General features: G+C 38.8%; 1 protein-coding gene across 1 annotated transcript in view; it reads right to left on the reverse strand.

The window, feature by feature from the left end:
* LOC126471076 (uncharacterized) overlaps positions 1-13,422 on the reverse strand; it is a 483,768-nt gene that overhangs the window by 136,010 nt on the left and 334,336 nt on the right. Inside the window, exon 5 of the mRNA XM_050099148.1 lies at positions 11,373-11,515. Within this exon, the coding sequence (XP_049955105.1) occupies positions 11,373-11,515 (143 nt within the window). The remainder of the gene's footprint in view (positions 1-11,372; positions 11,516-13,422) is intronic.

Genomic DNA, 13,422 nt, shown 5'->3' on the forward strand with positions numbered 1-13,422 from the left:
AAAAAAAAAATTTTACTACGGAGCACTGTTCAGCGCGGGCGTATGCGTGCAAGCCTACTCGTGGTTCCACGTCTCTCGTACCGACGAACGTTTGTCACCACATGTTTTTTTAGCCTCAGATCACGTCAGGGTCACCAGTGAAGCGGGAACGTGTTGTATCCCCGCTTACAGTCGCTCATGTGCAGTGAACCGGCATTTATCGCCGCGCCCACGCACTATGCTCATGGGAGAGGCTTTGTGGCAATAAATGACTAAAGCGGTTTCTGGACAGGACACATTTATTTTTCCTGCCGTTACAATAAATGACAAATAATATACTTCGCTGATGTCCGTCTATATAGGGGCGTTGCACTGGCGGCACGACTCGGTCACCGAACCCAGAGGGTGTACACTCCAGTGACGAGCCGTGGCGCGACCTCGTGGACCGAGCGAGACAAAAGGCCGCGTCACGGAATGTTCTGCTCTTGGCGCGACCGGAGGCGCCGTAACGTCCGCGAAGAAGCGAAAGACAATTTAACGGCGACTGTGTTTACGACCGCGCGTACGCATTTACGGCGGAGTCACGTTGACTCGACGCACGTGGTCCGCGGCGGAAGAACTGGGGAGACGTGTGTCGTGTCGCGTCGACTAGCTCGCACTGGTGGCAGCTTTGTTCCCGTGCGGTCCGGTGTGCGACGCACCGTTGCCGAAATTCCGCATAACGGTACAGCTGCCCCTACTTGTGTCGGCAGTGCCGTAGTTCAGCCCTTCGTGCGTTGGACGGTGCTGCCGCCACAATGGCGTCCTCTTGGGTAAAATATTCCGGAGGTAAAATAGTCCCCCATTCGGATCTCCGGGCAGGGACTACTCAAGAGGACGTCGTTATCAGGAGAAAGAAAACTGGCATTCTACGGATCGGAGTGTGGAATGTCAGATCCCTTAATCGGGCAGGTAGGTTAGAAAATTTAAAAAGGGAAATGGATAGGTTAAAGTTAGATATAGTGGGAATTAGTGAAGTTCGGTGGCAGGAGGAACAAGACTTTTGGTCAGGTGATTACAGGGTTATAAATACAAAATCAAATAGCGGTAATGCAGGAGTAGGTTTAATAATGAATAAAAAAATAGGAGTGCAGGTTAGCTACTACAAACAGCATAGTGAAAGCATTATTGTGGCCAAGATAGACACAAAGCCCATGCCTACTACAGTAGTACAAGTTTATATGCCAACTAGCTCTGCAGATGATGAAGAAATTGATGAAATGTATGACGAGATAAAAGAAATTATTCAGGTAGTGAAGGGAGACGAAAATTTAATAGTCATGGGTGATTGGAATTCGTCAGTAGGAAAAGTGAGAGAAGGAAACATAGTAGGTGAATAAGGATTGGGGGGAAGAAATGAAAGAGGAAGCCGCCTTGTAGAATTTTGCACAGAGCATAACTTAATCATAGCTAACACTTGGTTCAAGAATCATGAAAGAAGGTTGTATACCTGGAAGAATCCTGGAGATACTAAAAGGTATCAGATAGATTACATAATGGTAAGACAGAGATTTAGGAACCAGGTTTTAAATTGTAAGACATTTCCAGGGGCAGATGTGGATTCTGACCACAATCTATTGGTTATGAACTGCAGATTGAAACTGAAGAAACTGCAAAAAGGCAGGAATTTAAGGAGATGGGACCTGGATAAACTGAAAGAACCAGAGGTTGTACAGAGTTTCAGGGAGAGCATAAGGGAACAATTGACAGGAATGGGGGAAAGAAATATAGTAGAAGAAGAATGGGTAGCTCTGAGGGATGAAGTAGTGAAGGCAGCAGAGGATCAAGTAGGTAAAAAGACGAGGGCTAATAGAAATCCTTGGGTAACAGAAGAAATATTGAATTTAATTGATGAAAGGAGAAAATATAAAAATGCAGTAAATGAAGCAGGCAAAAAGGAATACAAACGTCTCAAAAATGAGATCGACAGGAAGTGCAAAATGGCTAAGCAGGGATGGCTAGAGGACAAATGTAAGGATGTAGAGGCTTGTCTCACTAGGGGTAAGATAGATACTGCCTACAGGAAAATTAAAGAGACCTTTGGAGAGAAGAGAACCACTTGTATGAATATCAAGAGCTCAGATGGCAACCCAGTTCTAAGCAAATAAGGAAAGGCAGAAAGGTGGAAGGAGTATATAGAGGGTTTATACAAGGGCGATGTACTTGAGGACAATATTATGGAAATGGAAGAGGATGTAGATGAAGATGAAATGGGAGATAAGATACTGCATGAAGAGTTTGACAGAGCACTGAAAGACCTGAGTCGAAACAAGGCCCCGGGAGTAGACAACATTCCATTAGAACTACTGATGGCCTTGGGAGAGCCAGTCATGACAAAACTCTACCATCTGGTGAGCAAGATGTATGAGACAGGCGAAATACTCACAGACTTCAAGAAGAATATAATAATTCCAATCCCAAAGAAAGCAGGTGTTGACAGATGCGAAAATTACCGAACTATCAGTTTAATAAGTCACAGCTGCAAAATACTAACGCGAATTCTTTACAGACGAATGGAAAAACTGGTAGAAGTGGACCTCGAGGAAGATCAGTTTGGATTCCGTAGAAATGTTGGAACACATGACGCAATACTGACCTTACGACTTATCTTAGAAGAAAGATTAAGAAAAGGCAAACCTACGTTTCTAGCATTTGTAGACTTAGAGAAAGCTTTTGACAACGTTAACTGGAATACTCTCTTTCAAATTCTGAAGGTGGCAGGGGTAAAATACAGGGAGCGAAAGGCTATTTACAATTTGTACAGAAACCAGATGGCAGTTATAAGAGTCGAGGGGCATGAAAGGGAAGCAGTGGTTGGGAAAGGAGTGAGACAGGGTTGTAGCCTCTCCCCGATGTTATTCAATCTGTATATTGAGCAAGCAGTAAAGGAAACAAAAGAAAAATTTGGAGTAGGTATTAAAATCCATGGAGAAGAATTAAAAACTTTGAGGTTCGCCGATGACATTGTAATTCTGTCAGAGACAGCAAAGGACTTGGAAGAGCAGTTGAACGGAATGGACAGTGTCTTGAAAGGAGGATATAAGATGAACATCAACAAAAGCAAAACAAGGATAATGGAATGTAGTCAAATTAAATCGGGTGATGCTGAGGGAATTAGATTAGGAAATGAGACACTTAAAGTAGTAAAGGAGTTTTGCTATTTAGGGAGTAAAATAACTGATGATGGTCGAAGTAGAGAGGATATAAAATGTAGACTGGCAATGGCAAGGAAATCGTTTCTGAAGAAGAGAAATTTGTTAACATCGAGTATAGATTTAAGTGTCAGGAAGTCGTTTCTGAAAGTATTTGTATGGAGTGTAGCCATGTATGGAAGTGAAACATGGACGATAACCAGTTTGGACAAGAAGAGAATAGAAGCTTTCAAAATGTGGTGCTACAGAAGAATGCTGAAGATGAGGTGGGTATATCACATAACTAATGAGGAGGTATTGAATAGGACTGGGGAGAAGAGAAGTTTGTGGCACAACTTCACTAGAAGAAGGGATCGGTTGGTAGGACATGTTTTGAGGCATCAAGGGATCACAAATTTAGCATTGGAGGGCAGCGTGGAGGGTAAAAATCGTAGAGGGAGACCAAGAGATCAATACACTAAGCAGATTCAGAAGGATGTAGGTTGCAGTAGGTACTGGGAGATGAAGAAGCTTGCACAGGATAGAGTAGCATGGAGAGCTGCATCAAACCAGTCTCAGGACTGAAGACCACAACAACAACAACAACAACATGATAGCACTTTGGGAAAACCAGCATATACCAATTGATATCTGTATGCAAAGGGTTGCCACCCATTATACCAACACAGCGTCATCTTTGTGGCTCTGTTACACGGGGCATATGTTATTTCCGAAGCAGATGGTCTAACACGGGAATTTGCACACTTGGTGTATTCAACTGGCTATGCAATTTGGACCATATTTGGAGATGTATGAAGAGAAGCATAGCTCTCTGGCATTTATTCCTAATGCAGGTGACATATCCTTTAAGACAGCAGAATTTTAATTAAATTTGACATTAAAACTGTGTTTCATCTGCCTGCCAAGATCAGGGCACTACTTGGCTGTGTCAAGGATGATTTGGGGTTTAGGAAGCCTGGCATGTACAGAATTTCATGTGAGGGTGGGAAAGCTTATGTTGACCAATCAGTTTGTACAATTCAGTACAGGTGTGCAGCGCATCATCATCACGCAGCCTGACAAATCGGCAATAGAGAACATTGTTTAAACAGGGAACATGGAATGAAATTTCATGAGAGCAATATAGATGCTATTACATCTAGTTTTTTGGGCAGTGTTTACGAGGGCCTCCCCAGTTTGTCTGACAAACAGGTATCGGGTCCTACCTATGGCAGCCAAAGACCCTGAGTAAGATGCAGCCACTTGCCCTGCTACAGAGAAAGCCTCTCAGTCCGCAAGGTCTGGGCATTCACTGAGGGTGGGATTATTGGTAGTTGGGAGCTCCAATATTGAGTGTGTAATGGGGGCCCTTGGGGATATGGCAGCAAAGGAGGAGAAGGAATCCAGTGTGGAATACTGGGAAAAGTCATTCCAGATGTGTTAAGGCTGCTTCCAGATACTATGAAGAGTGCAGCCAACTGCAGGTGGTGGTTCATGGGGGTACTAACAATGTGTGTCAATTTGGATTGGATTAGATTCTCTCTGGTTTTGTGTGACTAGCTGAAATGGTAAAGACTGCCAGTCTTGCTTGCAACATGAAGGTGGAGCTCACCATTTGTAGCATCGTCAACAGAACAGACTGTGATTTGTTGATACAGAGACAAGTGGAGGGTCTGAATCAGAGGCTCAGATGGTTCTATTACTGTGTAGGCTGCTGATTCCTCAACTTGTACCTTAGGGTGGTGGGTTTCTGGATTCTGATTAATAGGTTAGGGGTGGACTACATACAAGAAGTGGTTACATGGGTAGTGGGGGCTGTGTGGAATGGATTGGGTGATTTTTTTAGGCTATAGAATCTTGGGAAACCACAGAAAAAGGGTGTCAACCTAAAAGAATGCAGGACAAATGCTGGAAGGTAGGCCTAGCAACAATCAGTATTGGAGTTGTAAATGTCATAGCTGTGTTGGGAAAGAACCAGAGCAACAAGCACTAATAGAATGCACTAAAGTGCAAATTCTTACAGGTATGGAAAGCTGGATAAAGCTGGAAATAAGTTCAGCAGAAATTTTTACTAAGAACATAACTGTATTCTGAAAGGATGGATTAAATACAGTTGGTGGTGGAGCATTTATTGCAATCAGAAGTAGTCTACTTTGTTATGAAATTGAAGTAGATAGTTCCTTTGTATTAGAATGGGTAGAGATTATTCTTGACAACTGAAATAAGTTAATAATTGGTCCCTTTTACAGACTGCCTGACTCAGATGATACAGTTGCTGAACAGTCCAAAGGAACCTTGAGTCCCATTTCAGATAGATACCCTACTTATACAACTATAGTTGGTGGTGAGTTTAACCTAGCCTCACTAAATTGGCAAAAATACACATTTAAATTCAGTGTTAGGCTCACAATATTGTCCAAAATCATACTGAATGTGTCGTTAGAAAATTATTTTGAATTATTCATTCTGAAGCCCACTCAAAGTGTAAACGTTTTGAAAGCATATTTGACCTCTTAGCAACAGATAATACTGAGCAAATAGGTAGCAATATGCTGGATACAGGGATTAGTGACCACAAGGTCATTTTAGTGACACTGAATACTATAACAACCAAACCCACCAAAAAATATGAAAAATACATGCAAAAAAAAAAAAAAAAATAAATAAAAAAAAAAAAAAATTTGCTTGACGTCTTCATAAGAGATAGTCTCTACTCCTTCCAATCTGACTATTTAAGTGAAGACCAGATGTAATTTGGATTCAGAGAAATAGTATTGACAGCAATCAAGAGATATTGATCAGATAAATTAATAAGAGGTGGTACTGATCACCCATAGAACACAAAGCAGATCAGAACGCTATTGCAGAATCAACGAAAAAAGGACTGCAAATTTAAAAGAATGTAAGACCCCTAAAATTGGTTACATTATTAGAATTTTGAAATTTAGTGTTAACTTCAATGTGAGATGATTTTAATAGATTTCACAATGAAACTCTGTCTCAAAATCTGGCAGAAAACCCAAAGAGAATCTGGGCATATGCCAGGTACACTAGCATCAAGACACAATAAATACCTTCACTCCACAATACAAATGGTACTGATGACAGTGCCATTAAAGCAGAGTTACTAAGCACAGTTTTCTGAAATTTCTTCACCAAGGAAGATGAAGTAAATATTCCTGAATATGAATTGTGAACCACTGCCAAGCAGTGAACACAGGTTCAGAAAATATTGCTCTTGTGAAATGCAACCAGCTCTTTATTCTCATGAAGTAATGAGTGCTATTGACAGGGGATGTTAGTAGGTTCCATATTTTTAGATTTCCAGAAGGCCTTTGACACTGTTCTTGTAAGGGACTTCTAATTAAATTGCATGCCTTTGGGGTATCATCTCATTTGTGTGACTGGATCCATGACTTCCTATTATGAAGTTCACAGTTCATAGTAACTGATGGGAAGTCTTCAAGTAGAACAGAAGTGATATCTGGCATTCCCCGAGTGTGTGTTATAGGCCCTCTGTTCTTCCTGATCTACATAAATGATTTTAGTGACAATCTGAGCTGCCCTCTTAGATTTTTTGCAGATAATGCTGTGATTTAAAATCTTGTTAAGTCATTAGATTATCAAAAACAATTGCAAAATTATTTAGATAAGATATCTGTATGGTGTGAAAAGTGACAATCAACTCTGAATAATGAAAAGTGTGAGGTCTTCCATGTAAGTACTAACAGGAATCTGCTAAATTTCCATTACACAATAAATCACACAAATCTAAAGGGTGTAAATTCAATTAATTGACACTGAAAAGAAAAGAAAAATATTTGTTGATAATCTGTACCATTATTTTAACATTGCCTTTTCTCTCATAAAACGTACAGAAAAACTGTTGAGAAGCAACAGATCAAAAGGATGGATCACCAAGAGAATAATTACCTCATGTGCAATCAATAAAAACTTCACAAAGAAAGCAACACAAACAATGATAGCTCAATAAGCAGAGGATGTTTCCCAGAAGTACTAAAGACCTTGAAGACAATTCAAATTTGAAAAAGGGGGACAGTCATGATGTAAACAATTATTACAAGGGAGGCAGGACAACCAAGAGTACAGGATGATGGCATCACCATCAAAGCGAATGGAAACTTGATAAACAACAAGCCGGAAGTCAAAAACATTTTGAATAATCATTTTTTAAAAGTTGTAGAGAAAATAGGATCTAAATGTTCATTAGAAGAAGCAAGGCAGTTAATGGAAGAGGCCTTACACACACCATTTGATACAATTGAAATTCCACCCACCTCTCCATCTGAAATTAGGAAGATAATAAACTCTTTCAAAAATAAAAGCTCACATGGGATTGATGGCATTTCCAGCAGGATAATAAAAGCTTGTTCCCAAGAAATAAGTGTGATTCTTAGCCACATATGTAACAGCTCTCTGAAGCAGGATATTTTCCCAGATAGACTGAAGTATGCCATTGTTATACCACTGCATAAAAAAGGGGATACATCTGATGTCAACAACTACCACACAATCTCTCTTCTGATTGCCTTATCCAAAATTCTTGAAAAAGTAATGTATTGTAGAGTAGCTTCACACCTTTGTAAAAATAAAGTTTTAACAAAATGTCAGTTTGGTTTCCAGAAGGGTTTTTCAACGGAAAATGCTATATATACTTTCTAATGAAATATTAAATGCTCTGAGTAACCGGAAGTCACCAGTTGGAATTTTTTGTGATCTATCAAATGCTTTTGATTGTGTCAATCATGGAATACTTGTAGATAAGCTCAAGTATTGTGGTATGATTGGGACAGTGCTCAAATGGTTTAATTCATACCGTACTGGAAGAGTGCAGAAAGTTGAAATAAACAGTTCACATAATATGCAAAAAACTGGTGATTTCTCAGACTGGGGAACAATCAAGAATGGGGTGCTGCAAGGTTTGGTCTTGGGTCCTCTGCTGTTCTTAATATATATTAATGACTTGCCATTCTATATTCACGAAGATGCAAAGCTGGTACTTTTTGCCGATGATACAAGTATAACTATCACACCCAACAGACAAGAATTAACTGGTGAATTTGTAAGCGATGTTTTTCAGAAAATCATTAAGTGGTTCTCTGCAAACAGGCTCTCATTAAACTTTCACAAAACACAGTATATACAGTTCCACACAGTAAATGGAATGACCCCATTAATAAATATAGACTTCGATCAGAAATTGGTAGCTAAGGTAGAATATTCAAAATTTCTAGGTGCATGCATTGATGAGGGGTTGAACTGGAAAAAACACACTGAGGATCTGCTGAAACGTTTGAGTTCAGTTACTTATGCTATTAGGGTCATTGCAAATTTTGGCGATATACATCTGAGTAAATTAGCTTACCACGCCTATTTTCATTCTCTGCTTTCGTATGGCATCATATTCTGGGGTAACTCATCATTGAGTAGAAGAGTGTTCATTGCACAAAAGCGAGTAATCAGAATAATTGCTGGAGCTCATCCAAGATCATCCTGCAGACACTTATTTAAAGAGCTAGAAATCTTCACTGTAGCCTCACAATATATATATTCACTTATGAAATTTGTTATTAACAATCCAAACTAATTCAAAAGTAATAGCAGTGTACATGGCTACAACACTAGGAGAAAGGATGATCTTCACTACTCAAGGTTAAATCTAACTTTGGCTCAGAAGGGGGTAAATTATGCTGCCACAAAAGTCTTTGGTCACTTACCTAATAGAATCAAAAGTCTGACAGATAGCCATATAGCATTTAAAAGGAAATTAAAAGAATTTCTTAATGGCAACTCCTTCTACTCATTAGATGAATTTTTGGATATAGTAAGTGGGTAATTTCCCAACCTCCCCCCCCCCCCCCCCCAATCATAATAATAATAATAATAATATTGAGTGTCATGTAATATTTTGTCTAATGTAATGTCTTGTATAGACACCTTTTATTAATCTGACACATTCCACATCATTACGAACTATATCCAAGATATCTGAGAAAGTCTTATAGCTCAGAATCACAGTGTGTCTAGAAAAGAGCCTTCAACCAAAATGAATTTTCTTTTGGACTTTTCAATGACCTTAGTAAGGCTTTTGATCTCATTAATCATTCACTGTTGCTTCAGAAACTAAAATTGTATGGCATCGGAGGTACAGCAGATAACTGCTTTAAATTCTATCTCATCAACAGAACGCTAATGCTAGAAATCACAAGCCCTGAATGTATAAAAATTTATTCTGGCAAAGACCTTATGAGCTGTGGAGTCCCACAAGATTCAGTACTGGGCACTCTCCTCTTCCTACTCTTTTATCAATGAACTTTCTTTAAATCACATAACACTTCTCCTGTATTGTTTGTAGATGACACAAACTTCCTCTTCCAGTTAGACTTAACTCTGTAACTGAAGGTCAAAATTAATTATACAACTGAAAGAGCCCTCTCATGCCTCCACTACAATAAATTACTGTTAAATATAAACATGACAAGTTGCACACTTTTCTACCCATCCTGAAACCATCCTGTCTATATAGAACCCTTGCAGATAAATGGCAAACTGAACTAGAAACAGAAACAAAGTGTTTTGGAGTCTAGCTTGACAGTTCACTCCAGTGGGATGAAGACGGGGCACAACTATTAAACAAGCTTGGTAGTGTCTGCTTGCTATGCTTTCAGAAATCTTGGGCAGTCATGTAATGTAAACACATTAAAAACTGTTTATCATGGGCTTCTGCACTCAATAACAGCATGTGGCATCCCTTTGTGTGTGTGTGTGGGGGGGGGGGGGGGGGGGAGGCTACTCACAAAAAACTGTCATCATGCAAGAAAGGAATAATAAAAGTAAAGAAAAGAGTACCAACATGATTTGCCACCAAACCCATTTCCAAAGAGCTTAATATATTGCCAGTCCCCTGTATTTATATTCTAGAGACAGTTTCTTTTGTCAGAAAAACCTCGATTTCTTTATAACAAATGGAGATATCCAGAACCATGACAAGCACAAAAGCGAACTTTCATCTGGTGAGACAAAGATTAGGCAAAAGTCACAATGGGGTGAGAAATATGGACAACCTACTTTGCAACAAACAACCCCTATCAACTAGAAACAAAAGCAATACCTCCAGGAAGAAAGTTAAAGATTTACTAATGAAATATACTTTTTAATCTGTTGATGAGTATCTGAAGGCAAGCTTTCATTAATTACTTGTCATTATCCTCTCCCTCACTGTGCCCCACAGTGCTTGTAATTACTTTTTGTGCTTGCCTCCTGCTGAAAGCAGAATTTCTGTTAGTCACTGTTTGGTAGGGTTATATAGAAATAATGTGCTTGTACTCATATACAACAATATTTACTTAGATATTACCATATATCTTCTATATTATAGTATATTAAAAGTAGATGCTGAGTTTTTTCTGATTCATGCTATTGTAGCCACTATTTTATTTTGCACATTATACGTGCTACATTTTCAAGTATATTTTAATCTATGTAACTGCCTAAGATAAATGTTATGTTATAGCTCTCATTACTAAGTATCTGCTTATTTGCTTGCAAATACAGTGTGTACAAATGTAATTAACCTGAGCCTCATATCTTTGTGGCTACACAATATAAGATCTCATGGCTTCTAATAAACAAGTAGCTGTCCACACAGATGAATGGGAGCCTCAAATAAACAAATAGCTGTCCACACAGATAAATGACCACTGACATTCTGTGGGGAAATGTGTGCCAATACAACAAGTATAAATTGTAATACATCAAATGGATGAATAAATAAATAAATACCCACTCACTGGGACAACATGTTCCTAAGTAAAACATAGATTACTGAGACTTCTTAATAGCTTATGACAGCTATTTTAACTTGCCCCACCCTCTAAACCTAGCCTCTTATTTCACTGTCTAAAATAAGGAACAACTAGCCTTGTTTGGTTGATTTCTCATTGGTGTCATATTTATATTCCATTCCCTTTCCTACCCCTCTCCTCTCCCTCCTTTTGCTATCTTCCATGTTCATTCCCTTGGCTCCACCCATCATATCAGACCAGAATAAAAACATTTTTTGTAACTCAGGCAGCAGTAAAATTAGGTATATAGAAAAATCTCTGTTTCTTAAAAACATTTGTTGGAAAAATATACAGTAAAGACTCTTGTACTTTTTATAAGTTTACTTTTTTATGATATAAAATATAATATAGCTCTTACCTTGCTGGTACTGATGCTCAGTGCACATTCGATGGACAAGGTCCACTGGGCTTTCGACAGCTTTTTTAAATTCCTCTTGCTGGTTTTCTGTAAAGCAGTCCTTTGTATAGTCATTTATGCATTCTTCAAATCTTAACCATGTCCTAGAATGAAACAATCATTTGATAATGTGAAAATAAGTACATTTTAAGGACACAGCAGATCGGATCTAATAATGTGAAATCAATTGTAATAATTCATTCCTGTCATGTGATACCTCTGGCAAAATAGTAGTTTGTGTGACTGGATTATGTCCTATTGTTTTCATTATATCACTAGGGAAGGCTGAAATGAACTCAAAGCAAAATACAGAGTGAACTTGAACTCTTGGAGGTTGTTGAGAGATACTGTCAGAGTATGATGGTGTAAGTGACGCACAGTCTCAGGTCATCTGTTACAGGGTAATAATGTAATTATGATTTCCTTATTTTTTATCCCAGTGACTTTTACTTCTCTGAAAATAGTTTAACAAAAATCAAAAAGCCTGTACTATGCAAGGACCAAAATATACTACACAAATCCTATAGCAGTGCATCAACCTGCAGATGCCAAAGAACTGCGCTGCGGTCGCCTTAACTATGGGAACAGCACAGCATACTCAGTATTGTGTCAATACTTGTGTGTATTATGATATATTGTGCATTTTCAAACATTTGTGAGAGGTTTATAAAACTTGAGCAAGAGGCATATCATAAAATGTGAACTTAATTTGCACTTTTTGGAAACTTTGGCAACAGTATCTTCATTGGAGAACAGATGGTCCTTAATTTCATCATATATTTGTGTGAAAAAGGTCATTTTTTTAGTTTTAGACTCTTACAAATATATATTTTTCATAATTTTATTAAGTTATGAGCATTATGCATAACTTTCATACTAAATCAGCTTTTGTGGCTTACAGAAACTGTAAGTAACTAACATATTTTGACACATTCTAAGAGGAGTGAATATTGTCCGCATTTATCATAAATTAACACTACTGCTGAATTTGTTAGTGATAGTCAACATAACATCACAAATACTTCAGAGAAAAAGTAAATTTTATAAAGTTTTTCTGTTGTTATAATAAATATCTCAATTTGGCTGTTAATCACTTTAGCTCTAAAAAGCTACTGATGATACTTGCAGCATATCAGACCAATAAATTAAAAGAGAATCAGCAAACTTAATTTTAAGTTATTTATTTGCTGTTTTGTAGAATACTGCACCACCCACAATGAAGCCCCATTGTGTATGCTTTTCTGAAGCATAAGATGTGTTAGTTGCTTTCTGTAAGAGCTGGAAATCACACTGACTACTGCCAAGTGATTAGAGGTTACCGCAAATGGGTGTGTTGGGAGACTCACCAAGAGTGATGTACCAGATACCATAGGTACTATCCTCTCCTGGGCATACTGTCTCTTTTACAGGATGTACAGGATCTGTGACTACTCATCCACTTAACTGTACAGGAAAGACAGGGACCAGTGAGAACTCAGGGTATTACACCTGTCCCCCTAACAAACAAGCCTGAGGTGCCATCTTCCACTGAAATTGAAACTGAGCCAGTGAGTCTCACTTCACCTGTTGGAAAGTGTTGTTTCTTCTGTAGGGGAGGCAAATGAAAAAGGACAGGACTCTGTTAGTCATTAGAAGTTCAACCATGTGGTAAATAATTGTACCTCTTAGGGAAATGGCAGCAAGGAATGGGAAGGAACACCATGTGAACTCAGTGTGTATGCCTAGAGCCCTCAAGCAATATGTTGAAGAGGCTATTCCAGCATCCATTGAGGGAGCAGGGTGCATTAAACTGCAGGCTGTGGTGCACATTGGGACAAACGGTGCCTATCATCTGGGTCCCAAGCTCATTTAAATCATTCCAGCGACTGGCAGGGAAGGCTGAACATGGACCCCTGATTCTGAGTGAAGTGGAAGGCTTGAACCAGATTCTGCAAAGGTTCAGTGACAAGCTAGGCTGCGACTTTAGACTTGTGATTTGGGTTGAGAACTGTAAGAACCCCCTAAATGGGTC

The sequence above is a fragment of the Schistocerca serialis genome, chromosome 3, assembly GCF_023864345.2.
Source record: "Schistocerca serialis cubense isolate TAMUIC-IGC-003099 chromosome 3, iqSchSeri2.2, whole genome shotgun sequence".
NCBI lineage: Eukaryota > Metazoa > Arthropoda > Insecta > Orthoptera > Acrididae > Schistocerca > Schistocerca serialis.